General features: G+C 34.9%; 1 protein-coding gene across 2 annotated transcripts in view; it reads left to right on the forward strand.

The window, feature by feature from the left end:
- The window catches only part of BRDT (bromodomain testis associated), a 75,662-nt gene that overhangs the window by 34,082 nt on the left and 28,841 nt on the right, over window positions 1–12,739 (forward strand). For both annotated transcript variants that reach the window (XM_073234268.1, XM_073234269.1), the window contains 2 exons: window positions 6,162–6,220; window positions 8,374–8,545. In XM_073234268.1, coding sequence (XP_073090369.1) covers window positions 6,162–6,220; window positions 8,374–8,545 — 231 coding nt within the window. The remainder of the gene's footprint in view (window positions 1–6,161; window positions 6,221–8,373; window positions 8,546–12,739) is intronic.

Below are 12,739 nucleotides of genomic sequence, written 5' to 3' on the forward strand. Positions count from 1 at the left end.
GAATATTAAGAGAACAGTGTGACCAATCCAAATGGAACAATATCCACATTATAGGGCTATCAGAAGAAGAAGAAGAGAGAGAAAAAGGGATAGAAAGTGTATTTGAAGAAATGACTACTGAAAACTTCCCCAAACTGGGGGAGGAAATAGCCACTCAGACCACAGATGCTCACAGAACTCCCAACAGAAGGCACCCAAGGAGGACAACACCAAGACACATAATAATTAAAATGGCAAAGATCAAGGACAAGGACAGAGAATTAAAGGCAGCCAGAGAGAGAAAAAAGGTCACCTACAAAGGAAAACCCATCAGGCTCTCATCAGACTTCTCAACAGAAACCTTACAGGCTAGAAGAGAATGGCATGATATATTTAATGCAATGAAACAGGAGTGCCTTGAACCAAGAATACTATATCCAGCACGATTATCATTTAAATATGAAGGAGGGATTAAACAATTCCCAGACAAGTAAAAGTTGACGGAATTTGCCTCCCACAAACCACCTCTACAGGGTATTTTAGAGGGACTACTCTAGATGGAAGCACTCCTAAGGCTAAATAGATGTCACCAGAGAAAATAAAATCACAGCAAAGAAAGCAGACCAACCAAATACTAACTAAAGGCAAGAAGTAAAATCAACTACCCACAAAAGCAGTCAAAGGAAACACAAAAGAGAACAAAACAAACCACCTAGCATATAAAGAATGGAGGAGGAGGAATAAGAAGGGAGAGAAATGAAGAATCATCAGGCAGTGTTTATAATAGCTCGATAAGCGAGTTAAGTTAGATGGTAAGACATTAAAGAAGCTAACCTTGAACCTTTGATAACCACAAATCTAAAGCCTGCAATGGCAATAAATATATATCTTTCAATAATCACCCTAAATGTAAATGGACTGAATGCACCAATCAAAAGACACAGTAATTAATGGATAAAAATTAATGGATCTATATGCTGCTTACAAGAGACTCACCTCAAGCCCAAAGACATGCACAGAGTAAAAGTCAAGGGATGGAAAAAGATATTTCATGCAAACAATAGGGAGAAAAAGCAGGTGTTGCAGTACTAGTATCAGACAAAATAGACTTCAAAACAAAAAAAGTAACAACAGATAAAGAACGACATTACATAATGATAAAGGGGTCAGTCCAACAAGAGGATATAACCATTATAAATATATATGCACCCAATACAGGAGCACCAACATATGTGAAACAAATAATAACAGAATTGAAGGAGGAAATAGAATGCAATGCATTCATTCTAGGAGACTTCAACACACCACTCACTCCAAAGGACAGATCCACCAGACAGAAAATAATTAAGGACACAGAGGCACTGAACAACACAATAGAACAGATGGACCTAATAGACATCTACAGAACTCTACACCCAAAAGCAGCAGGATACACATTCTTCTCAAGTGCACATGGAACATTCTCCAGAATAGACCACATACTAGGCCACAAAAAGAGCTTCAGTAAATTCAAAGAGATTGAAATTCTATCAACCAACTTCTCAGGCCACAAAGGTGTAAAACTGGAACTAAATTGTACAAAGAAAGTAAAAAGTCACACAAACACATGGAGGCTTAACAACATGCTCCTAAATAATCAATGGATCAATGAACAAATTTAAATAGAGATCAAGGAATATATAGAAACAAATGACAACAACAACACAAAGCCCCAACTTCTGTGGGATGCAGTGAAAGCAGTTTTACGAGGAAAGTATATAGCAATCCAGGCATAATTAAACAAGGAAGAACAGTCACAAATGAATAGTCTAAAGTCACAATTATAGAAATTGGAAAAAAAGAACAAATGAGGCCTAAAGTCAGCAGAAGGAGGAACATAATAAAGATCAGAGAAGAAATAAATAAAATTGAGAAGAATAAAACAATAGGAAAAATCAATGAAACCAAGAGCTGGTTCTTTGAGAAAATAAACAAAATAGATAAGCCTGTAGCCAGACTTATTAAGAGAAAAAGAGAGTCAATACACATCAACAGAATCAGAAATGAGAAAGGAAAAATCACAACAGACCCTACAGAAATACAAAGAATTATTAGAGAATACTATGAAAACCTATATGCTAACAAGCTGGAAAACCTAGAAGAAATGGACAACTTCCTAGAAAAATACAACCTTCCAAGACTGACCAAGGAAGAAACACAAAAGTTAAACAAACCAATTACGAGCAAAGAAATTGAAACAGTAATCAAAAAACTACCCAAAAGCAAAACCCCCAGGGCCAGATGGATTTACCGTGGAATTTTATCAGACATACAGAGAAGACATAATACCCACTCACGTTAAAGTTTTCCAAAAAATGGAAGAGGAGGGAATACTCCCAAACTCATTTTATGAAGCCAGCATCACCCTAGTACCAAAACCAGGCAAAGACCCCACCAAAAAAAAATTACAGACCGACCAGTATCCCAGATGAACATAGATGCAAAAATACTCAACAAAATTTTAGCAAACTGAATTAAAAAATACATCAAGATGATCATACACCATGACCAAGTGGGATTCATCTCAGGGATGCAAGGATGGTACAACATTCAAAAATCCATCAAGATCATCCACCACATAAACAAAAAGGACAAAAATCACATGATCATCTCCATAGATGCTGAAAAAGCATTTGACAAAATTCAACATCCAGTCATGATAAAAACTCTCAACAAAATGGGTATAGAGGGCAAGTACCTCAACATAATAAAGGCCATATATGATAAACCCACAGCCAACATCATACTGAACAGTGAGAAACTGAAAACTTTTCCTCTGAGATCAGGAAAAAGACAGGGATGCCCACTCTCCCCACTGCTATTCAACACAGTACTGGAGGTCCTAGCCAGGCAGTAAGACAAAACAAAGAAATATAAGGAATCCAGACTGGTAAAGAAGAAGTCAAACTGTCACTATTTGCAGATGACATGATATTGTACATAAAAAACCCTAAAGACTCCACTCCAAAACTACTAGAACTGATATTGGAACACAGCAAAGTTGCAGGATACAAAATTAACACACAGAAATCTGTGGCTTTCCTATACACTAACGATGAACTAACAGAAAGAGAAATAAGGAAAACAATTCCATTCACAGTTGCATCAAAAAGAATAAAATGCCTAGGAATAAATCTAACCAAGGAAGTGAAAGACCTATACCCTGAAAACTACAAGACACTCTTAAGAGAAATTACAGAGGACACTAACAAATGGAAACTCATCCCATGCTCCTGGCTAGGAAGAATTAATATCATCAAAATGGCCATCCTGCCCAAAGCAATCTACAGATTCAATGCAGTCCCTGTCAAATTACCAACAACATTCTTCAATGAACTGGAACAAATAGTTCAAAAATTCATATGGAACCACCAAAGACCCCGTATAGGCAAAGCAATCCTGAGAGGAAAGAATAAAGTGGAGGGGATCTTACTCCCCAACTTCAAGCTCTACTACAAAGCCACAGTAATCAAGACAATTTGGCACTGGCACAAGAATAGACCCACAGACCAGTGGAACAGAATAGAGACTCCAGACAGTAACGCAAGCATATATGGTCAATTAATATACGATAAAGGAGCCATAGACATACAATGGGGAAATGACAGCCTCTTCAACAGTTGGTGTTGGCAAAACTGGACAGCTACATGTAAGAGAATGAAACTGGATCATTGTCTAACCCCATACACAAAAGTAAATTCGAAATGGATCAAAGACCTGAATGTAACTCATGAAACCATAATACTCTTAGAAAAAAACAAAGGCAAGTAAAAAGCTAACCTTTTCAAACAATATGGCTTCTCTCTCACTTACCAACTTTACATTTCCCTGTATGGCCCTGGAAGATGACTGTTTAGCCAGAGACGGGTAAGATTCCTCAAGGGAGGAACAACCTAAGACAGGCACAGTCGCAGGGAGGCCATCAGGTGAGAAATTGGGGATCAACAGAGGTGAGGCTCAGAACCTCATCCCCCCTGCTTTGAGAGAAATCTTCTGCATCCATGGATGTTTTGCTGCCCTTGTCTAGCTTGTATTAATACTTAGTCCATAGGCACACACCTGATCATCTACATTTGCCCTCTTACAGCACTAAACTATGTTTTCTACCTTTATCTTGCATCTACCTACCACTTCAGCATTTTATTAAAAATAAAAATAATAATAATAATAAAGGGAGAAATGTGGGATCCACATATAAATCAAGTATAAAAATCAAACAACTATTCATATTTGACCTGATTGTTTATAGTTCATAATGTGTGATCAAAACCGAAAGTTTCTGTGATGAATGCCCTTGTACTGTTCACCATGTAAGAATTTATTCACTATGTAAGAATTCGTTCACCATGTAAGAACTTGTTCGTTATGCTTCAGAAGATTGGAGACTGACGAGAATTAGGCTTGAGATGGATTAATGATTGTAATTGAGCATTGACCCCCCTATACTGAATTTTATTGTTGTTAACAACCATTTGATCAATAAATATGAGAGATGCCCTCTCAAAAAAAAAAAAAAAGAAATTAGCACATAAAAAAAAAAACAAAGGCAAAAATCTCTTGGACATAAACATGAGCAACTTCTTCATGAACATATCTCCCTGGACAAGGGAAACAAAAGCAAAAATGAACAAGTGGGACTATATCAAGCTGAAAAGCTTCTGTATAGCAAAGGACACCATCAATAGAACAAAAAGGCATCCTACAGTGTGGGAGAATATATTCATACATGACAGATCTGATAAAGGGTTGACATCCAAAATATATAAAGAGCTCACGCACCTCAACAAACAAAAGGCAAATAATCCAATTAAAAAATGGGCAGAGGTGCTGAACAGACGCTTCTCCAAAGATGAAATTTAGATGGCCAATAGGCACATAAAAAGATGCTCCACATCACTAATCATCATAGAGATGCAAATTAAAACCACATTGAGATATCACCTCACACCAGTTAGGATGGCCAAGATCCAAGAGACAAACAACAAATGTTGGCGAGGATGTGGAGAAAGGGGAACCCTCCTACACTGCTGGTAGGAATGTGAACTAGTTCAACCTTTGTGGAAAGCAGTTTGAAGGTTCCTCAAAAAATTCAAAATAGAAATACCATTTGAACTAGGAATTCCACTCCTAGGAATTTACCCTAAGAATGCCATCACCCAGTTTGAAAAAGACATATGCACCCCTATGTTTATCACAACACTATTTACAATAGCCAAGAAATGGAAGCAACCTAAGTGTCCATCAGTAGATGAATGGATAAAAATGTGGTACATATACACAATGGAATATTACTCAGCCATAAGAAGAAAACAGATCCTACCATTTGCAACAACATAGATGGAGCTAGAGGGTATTATGCTCAGTGAAATAAGCCAGGCGGAGAAAGACAAGTACCAAATGATTTCACTCATATGTGGAGTATAAGAACAATGAAAAAACTGAAGGAACAAAACAGCAGTAGAATCTCAGACTCCAAGAATGGTCTAACAGTTACCAAAGGGAAAGGGACTGGGAAGGATGGGTGGGAAGGGAGGGATAAGGGGGGGAAAAAGAAAGGGGGCATTACGATTAGTGTGTATAAGGTTGGGGGAGGCACGGGGAGGGCTGTGCAACACAGAGAAGACAAGTAGTGATTCTACAGCATCTTACTACGCTGATAGACAGTGACTGTAATGGGGGTTATTGGGGGGAGTTGGTGAAGGGGGGAACCTAGTAAACATAATGTTCCTCATGTAATTGTAGATTGATGATACCAAAAAAAAATTTATCTCTGCTGTATCTTGTTCCTTTTTAAACTATCACTTATTCTATCTCTTTACTGTGAAGTAACACACTGTGCTTTTTTTTTGCCTAAATAAGCTAATGGAAATTTGCCAGTTGTTATTTTTATTCCGTTATGTAGAAAAGAAAATATCCCTTTTAAAAGTACGTATCTGTTTAGACATTTTGACTGATTCAAAAAGAACAGAAAACTGGTCACTAAGAATTTCTGAATTAAGAGGTTGGTATTAGAGGTATTTTCTTAAAAAAATAAGGCATTTTCTTGAAATCACTATTTTAATTCTCATATGAAAATTTATAATTTAGATGGTTAAGTTTTTAAGCTGGCAAATACTGAAATATTTATTTATGTACATTTACAGAAATGTTTCCTGTATTCTCTGGAGTAAAACAGAATGATTCTCCTAAAGATAAAGTAAAGGTAAGGTGATTTTTCATTTTTACCTTGGAACTTAAAAATACTGTATGCTGTAACTCAGTGGCATAGTAGCTTTCTTTAAAATTTCTTTTGATTTTATTTACATGAAAAGGTGTCACTCTTCAATGTCTCAAGATTTCAGTGTATAAAGATTTCTTCCTAAAAAAGATTGAATAGGGAAATTATTTGGCTAGTTTTTCTTATAGTTACATAAGTCAAACAGATAAGTAGTACAAATTATAGAAATTTTGGCTCAGTCATAAGAGTCTAGGATGGCCTAGAGGGACATCCTTGGTGTTCCCATGTGCACAGTTAGGTGGAATTTCTCAAAAAAGGGAGTAGGGGAATGGTAGTTAGGGTTTCTAAAGATAAAGCTTGAAATTATCAGCCATTAATTTTAGCATATATATGCTGGAGTAGCAGTTGACATGATTTGAAGAGGATAGAAGTAATTTTATTTTATTTTGTACTAATTCAGGTTCTCATCTTCTTAGAATTTAGTCCTTTACACTATCTCAAATACAGAATTATAGGTATATACCTTTATTAAATTACAAGTTTGTTTAACAACATCTAACTAGGCTAGGGGAATACAACACAAATAACACTGTCTTGAGCTCTAAGTTGTTAGAAGAGATATAATGACATGGTTAAGACACTGTACAATTATCTCTATAATAATATTCATAATTATTGAGAAAATGAAGAAGGAATATATATATATATATATATACTACCTGAAAGACTGAATGCTTAAAATTGGTCATAATTATAGGAAAAGGGAAGAAATGGTTAGTGTACTGGCATACAGATTAGGGACTTCCTGTCTTAAACAGAGGTAGTAGCATGAAGGGAGCCAGAGGTATGTTCAGGGAAATATGGCAGCAGAGGGTAATTGTAAGGGATTAATGGTTTGGGGGATATAATTGGAAGGCTTTGAACACATAGGTAAAGTGTTAATATTTAATTTGGGAGGTTTCAAAGGCTTTGAGGAAGAAGAAGATACAGATAGTGTGTCTTGACATACGTATTAGTGGAGTCAAAACTACATCAAGTTATGAATGAACTTTGGAAATATTCTCAATACATCACATGTAGAATGCTACTTTTATGATCTGTAGCTCTAATTTTTTCAGTGTCACTCACTGAGGAACAAAGCGCTCATTGATGAAAGAAGGAATATATTCGTAGGATCATGAATAATTTTGTGCGTGTGTGTGTGTTTCAGAAAGTGACTTTTTTGTTGATTTAAACCTCAGTATTTGTAAGGTTTGAACTTAGATCTACATTGTTCAAATAAACATTCTTATGGGATTAGTTTCTTCAAGCTAGCATAAGTATGTATACACTTGTCTACTAATTCACTCTAACCTCTTTATTAGATAAAAAATACTGTCTTACTCATCCCTGTATTATCTACAACTCAAAGCTTAGTAGACAAGGTACTGTAACTTAGCTTGAATGGATGTGAAATTTTGGATAAGTTGCTTTTATTATATGTAAGTCCTATTGTAAACTGTAAATTGGGATAATAATTATACCAAACTCAGGATTATTGTTAGAATTAAAAAATTATATAAAGGGCTTAGCCTGGCATCTCATATATTGTAAGCATTAAATATTAGCTGTTATAATAAAATTCTTACAAAATAAATAATTAAATAGTGAATTAGAATTTATTAATAGTCTCATGGGTCAACCATCATGTGATTTTTGTTTTGTTTTGTTTTTACACATTCCATCCCACCTACCACATCCCACTACCATGTCTGTAATTCAGTAAGGATAAAAGAGTAAATAAAGTGGATTAGTCTCTAGATTTGGTATGAAAGTTCAGTTTTATTTCGAATATATCACAGAAAAGCATTTGAAAATAAGCAGCACTGTTCAATAACAAAAGTCTATTTGTACTTGTTACTAAGACCATAGGCTTTGACTTACAAGCTATACAGTGGCCAAGTTATTTAATCTTTGTAAACCTTAATCGTCTCATCTGTAAGATGTGGATAATTATACCTTAGAAGTTTGAGTAACTTAAATATATTCAAAGAACAGTATTAAATTACATACTTTCCATTTGTGTTTCTATTTTATTAGTTATACTTATGAGTGGTAAGAACTCTGAAAGATAATTTTATTTAACTTTGTCTTAACAGATACAGTCTTCTGTGCAAGTCACAATCCCTGCAAAAGCTACCCTTGTTTATGAGACTACACATTCATATGGACCACCCCCAAATAACCACCAGTTAGCATTTAATCACCGAGAATTAGAACATTTAGAGAATGTGAAAAACATTTCACCTTTACAAATTCTGCCACCCTCAGGTAAAAAATTAAAAAGTAAATAACTGTGATTGAGAAACTGACTTCTAAGTCTATGTATAAAAATGCTAAGGTCATCTTAAATGTTACATATCTGGGATACTGAACATCATAATTAGTAAATTACAGGTTAATAATCACTGAAGCACATTGATAGAAGTTACCTATTTTATACTCAAAGGTGCTTATTACATTTGCATGAAAGACAATTAATTATATGTATAGTTCACATGCTTCTTTGATAGAAATGATATACATTGTCATGTGGGCCATATATAAAAATCTGTCGCTGCCAGATCCCATTCTACCAGGTTCTGAGCAGACATAGGAAATGTGGCTCTAATTTCCATTGACACCTATGTGTGTTGGAAAGGGTAGGAAGGAATAAGGAAAAGATATTAGAGATTGTCTAAGTAGAGAAATGAAGTCATATACATTAGAAATAGTTTACAGTTAAGGGAATAATTGTCTAGTTGTAGTTCCTATTTACCAAAAAGATCTTCTAAAACTGGTGAAATTTTTGTTTTGTTAAATTCATTTGACTTTATAAAAATCTTGTTTGTTAGTCTTGTCAGACGTAGAATGTATTGCTTATCTCTGCCTAGTTCTTTTGGTGATGTATGACCCAAAGAATATTGATACTCATGATCCCAGTGTAGGAAGTGCCTGAATCCTGACATACTAATGTATTCAGGCCGAGACTAGAGGCAAGTGTGAATATTCCTTATCTATGTTTCCTTACCTGTAGCCTGCTCCCTGATTTCCACTTAGCCTTCCAAGGGCAGGGACTTTGATAAAGCGGAAGAAATTTCTAAGCTGCTTTACTGCAGCACGGATTAGGAGGTACAGAGAAGTTTTTATCCTCTTTTATTGCTTCCATTAAAAGCTTCCAACTATTCTGAGTATTCCATTTTGGATAACTTGAGTTGTAGCTCTTCATTGTGGAGAAGTGAGTGGAGATCAAGAAAGATAACATCTAAGGCAACATTGGAGGACATCCCAGAAAGAAAAAATAAACAAAGATACAACACATGAAATATTTACATCCATCCTTTTCTGGGGCAAGATTTTCAAGATATTGAGGAGACTAACGGGAGATATAGTGGTTCTAGATCATGAATTACCCTGAATACTAGTGCTACATTTGGGTGTTTTATTTTGTACACAAGTAACCTCAAACAGGAGCATAACAAAGTCAGATTTTATGTTAGAAACAGATTGCTGCATACTATATAGGGGAAGTATTTAAGAGAAAGATGTTTCTGAGGCAGTTGGGACCCAGTAAGAAAGCTTGAGTGCTATAGTCTAGAAGAGAAATTATGACAACTAAACTCAGGCAGTAAGTATAGAAAGAATGTGGATAAGTTAGGCAGATACTTTTATGGTGGAATTGATAGGCTTTGTTAGAATGTATGTCTCTCCAGGGTATTATCCAGTGGTTTGATTGAAAATAAGAGTCAGTGCTCATTTTTGACATGTTTGAGACACTACAGAGTATCTAATGGGAAATACACAACTAGATATAGATATTTGGAACTAATAGGGTATAACAAGAATTATAGTTTAGGTTCTATCAGTATGTAGAAGCTACTTGCAGTCATGAGAATTAATGAAAACACCTAAGGAAAATGTGCAGAACAGGTAGAAAAAGGGCAAAAACAAAAATTATGGGAAACAACTTCCTCAGTAAAAGAAAAATTAATAAATGAAAAGAAAATGTAATAAAAGCTAAAGTAGAATGAGGAATGAGGAGAGAGGATTAAAATCAGCATTCTGAGATTTTTTTGCTTTTGAAAAACTTTTTTAGTGGCCATTGTAATTAGGGAAGAAGCCAGATCATTATAAATTGAGGAGTAATGGTATCTGTGAACCAGTCCTCCAAGAAGTTTATTGGTGAAGAGGCTCTCTATGGCTTTAACAGGAAGATAGGTTTTTGTGTATAAGACCGGTAGAGATTGTTATGTTCTGAGTTTTTGAATCAGAGAAATTTGAACATGGTTGAAGGCTGATTAGAAAGAACCAGAGTAGGGAAACATTTCTCTTCATGATGGTAAGTTCATAAAAGAAAGGCACTGATAGCCTTCAATCAGAATAAGGACAATTAAATACAATGGAAAGAATGCAGTCAAAATTCCTATTTTAAGAAGAGATCCTATCCATGCAAAATGAGGTTTTAAATATCTAAGTCTTCAGTTGGAATCAGCTTATTTGTATTACTTCAATTTCTGTTTATATGTGATTGTGAGTAACATTGTGTAAAAGGAAAATTTGGATGATGCCATAGTAGCCATTCTACTGCACTTAAATTTTCAGGACCAGCTGGTTTACATTTGCTAACTGTAGGTGGCACTATGCCCTAGGGAAACTTCAAATGTATACAAGCTATGAAATGTATATAGAAGTTAACTTACTTTTCTGGCATTTAATCTCAGTGGAAATACGTTTTTGGTTCAACCTTGAATTTAAGTAAAGTAAAAAAATTTTTTTACTAACTTATGGAAAAAAATAGACAATGTTGAAGTACATAAAAGATATAAGGAATTTGAATTTTTAAGCGTTACCAGTTTTCTTCAGATCACTGCCATTATCTCCACATGAACTGAAAGAAATCTAATTTTTTTCCTTAAAATAAGTTTAAGTTTTTAATCACAAAGAATTACTAACCTTAACCTTATGACTTTCCCTTTTCCTAGCTCATAAAAATCTTCACTCAATAAATGACATTAAAAATTTTTTAAAAACAATTACTTATGCTGTCATAGTAATATGAATTAACATGGCAAATGAAAAGGTAAATTAAGTTAGCCATCTAATAGAAATAAACAACTAGTATAATAAAATAAAAATAATGTGCCCTTAAAAAATCAGAAAAGGCAAAATTATTCAATCTTTTCTGCAGATGTGTATTTTAAAGAATAAATATCATTTAAGGTGGATACTAGAGAAAAAAGTAAGACATATCCATGTATGTCTAGGATTGAAAGGTGTTTTGGCTGGACACATCAACATGAGTGAAGGCAACCAATAATTCAGTGTGATTAAAAAGTGGGGGTGAAGTTGAAAAAATTACAAGGTTACAATGAGCAAGTCTGCACAAGATGAATATATGCTAACTTTAATAACAAAGAAATACAAACTTTGGTGGCTCAGGATATTTGCCGGGTTCTGGTCCAGGTTGACAGACCTGAAACACAGATGAATATATCTCAACTTAGGAAAGATGAGTTTGTAGTATTTTGATGTACCAGAGAGTCATCCACATAAAAATGTTTCAGAGAGTTGGGCCCTTGACATAGTTCTTAGGCTTCTCTGCACTATTCCCTTAACTATCTCATCTCTTTGTTCCTTACAGATATCTCTTCATCTTGCCTGTCTTTAAATGCCTACCTCAGTATCTGTGACTTCTAGTCCCATTTTTACAACTCAAGCATCCAGGCTCCAGGCATGTTCATACAACTCCACTGAACATCTTTTCTTAAATATCACATAGACTTGTCAAAGAGAGCATGCCAAAATTAAATTTCTCCCTTTTAATCCCCACATTTACTGTTTCCTTTTTAATTCTTGATAATGGCACTTCTACCACTTACCAATAGAACCAGCAAGCTGAGAATCATTTAGAATTTACTTCTCTTGAATTCTTTCTCCTTAAATATCTAGCCTTAAGGAGATATAGTTCTTTCTGAATTTAGAGCTTTTCTCCCAATTTTTCTATTCCTTGTTCAACTGAGAAAACAGGTATATTGAGCCATTTGGAGATGTACAAATTTAGACTTGTTCTTCATGCATCCTTTGACAATGTTTTGTCTCCCCTCTTATGCTCATTCCTATCCCTTAATTTTCCTCTATTCTTCAAGCCTCAACTTCAAGTAGTGTGACTGAGCCAGAGAATCAGTCAAAGGATTGATGGGTGGTAGAAGCTTAAATATAAGTTCTACAGTGTGTAAATGGCCACAATTTTGTAAACTTCAGTCAGTTAATAAAAATAGCAACTCAGTTTTCATCTATCCCATCCATGCTTTTGCAACTAGTAAGGACCTGTAGACAGAAACTAGACAGAATTGAAACAGAAATGAGCCAAGTAAGTTTCATGCGTCAAGATGCTTTTCTTTGCAAAAGACAAAACTCAGTCAAATGGGCTTAAACAGTAGGGAATTTTTTTAGCATGTATAACCAGGAGTCCAAAGGCAGATTAAT

The sequence above is a fragment of the Manis javanica genome, chromosome 4 (assembly GCF_040802235.1).
Source record: "Manis javanica isolate MJ-LG chromosome 4, MJ_LKY, whole genome shotgun sequence".
Lineage (NCBI taxonomy): Eukaryota > Metazoa > Chordata > Mammalia > Pholidota > Manidae > Manis > Manis javanica.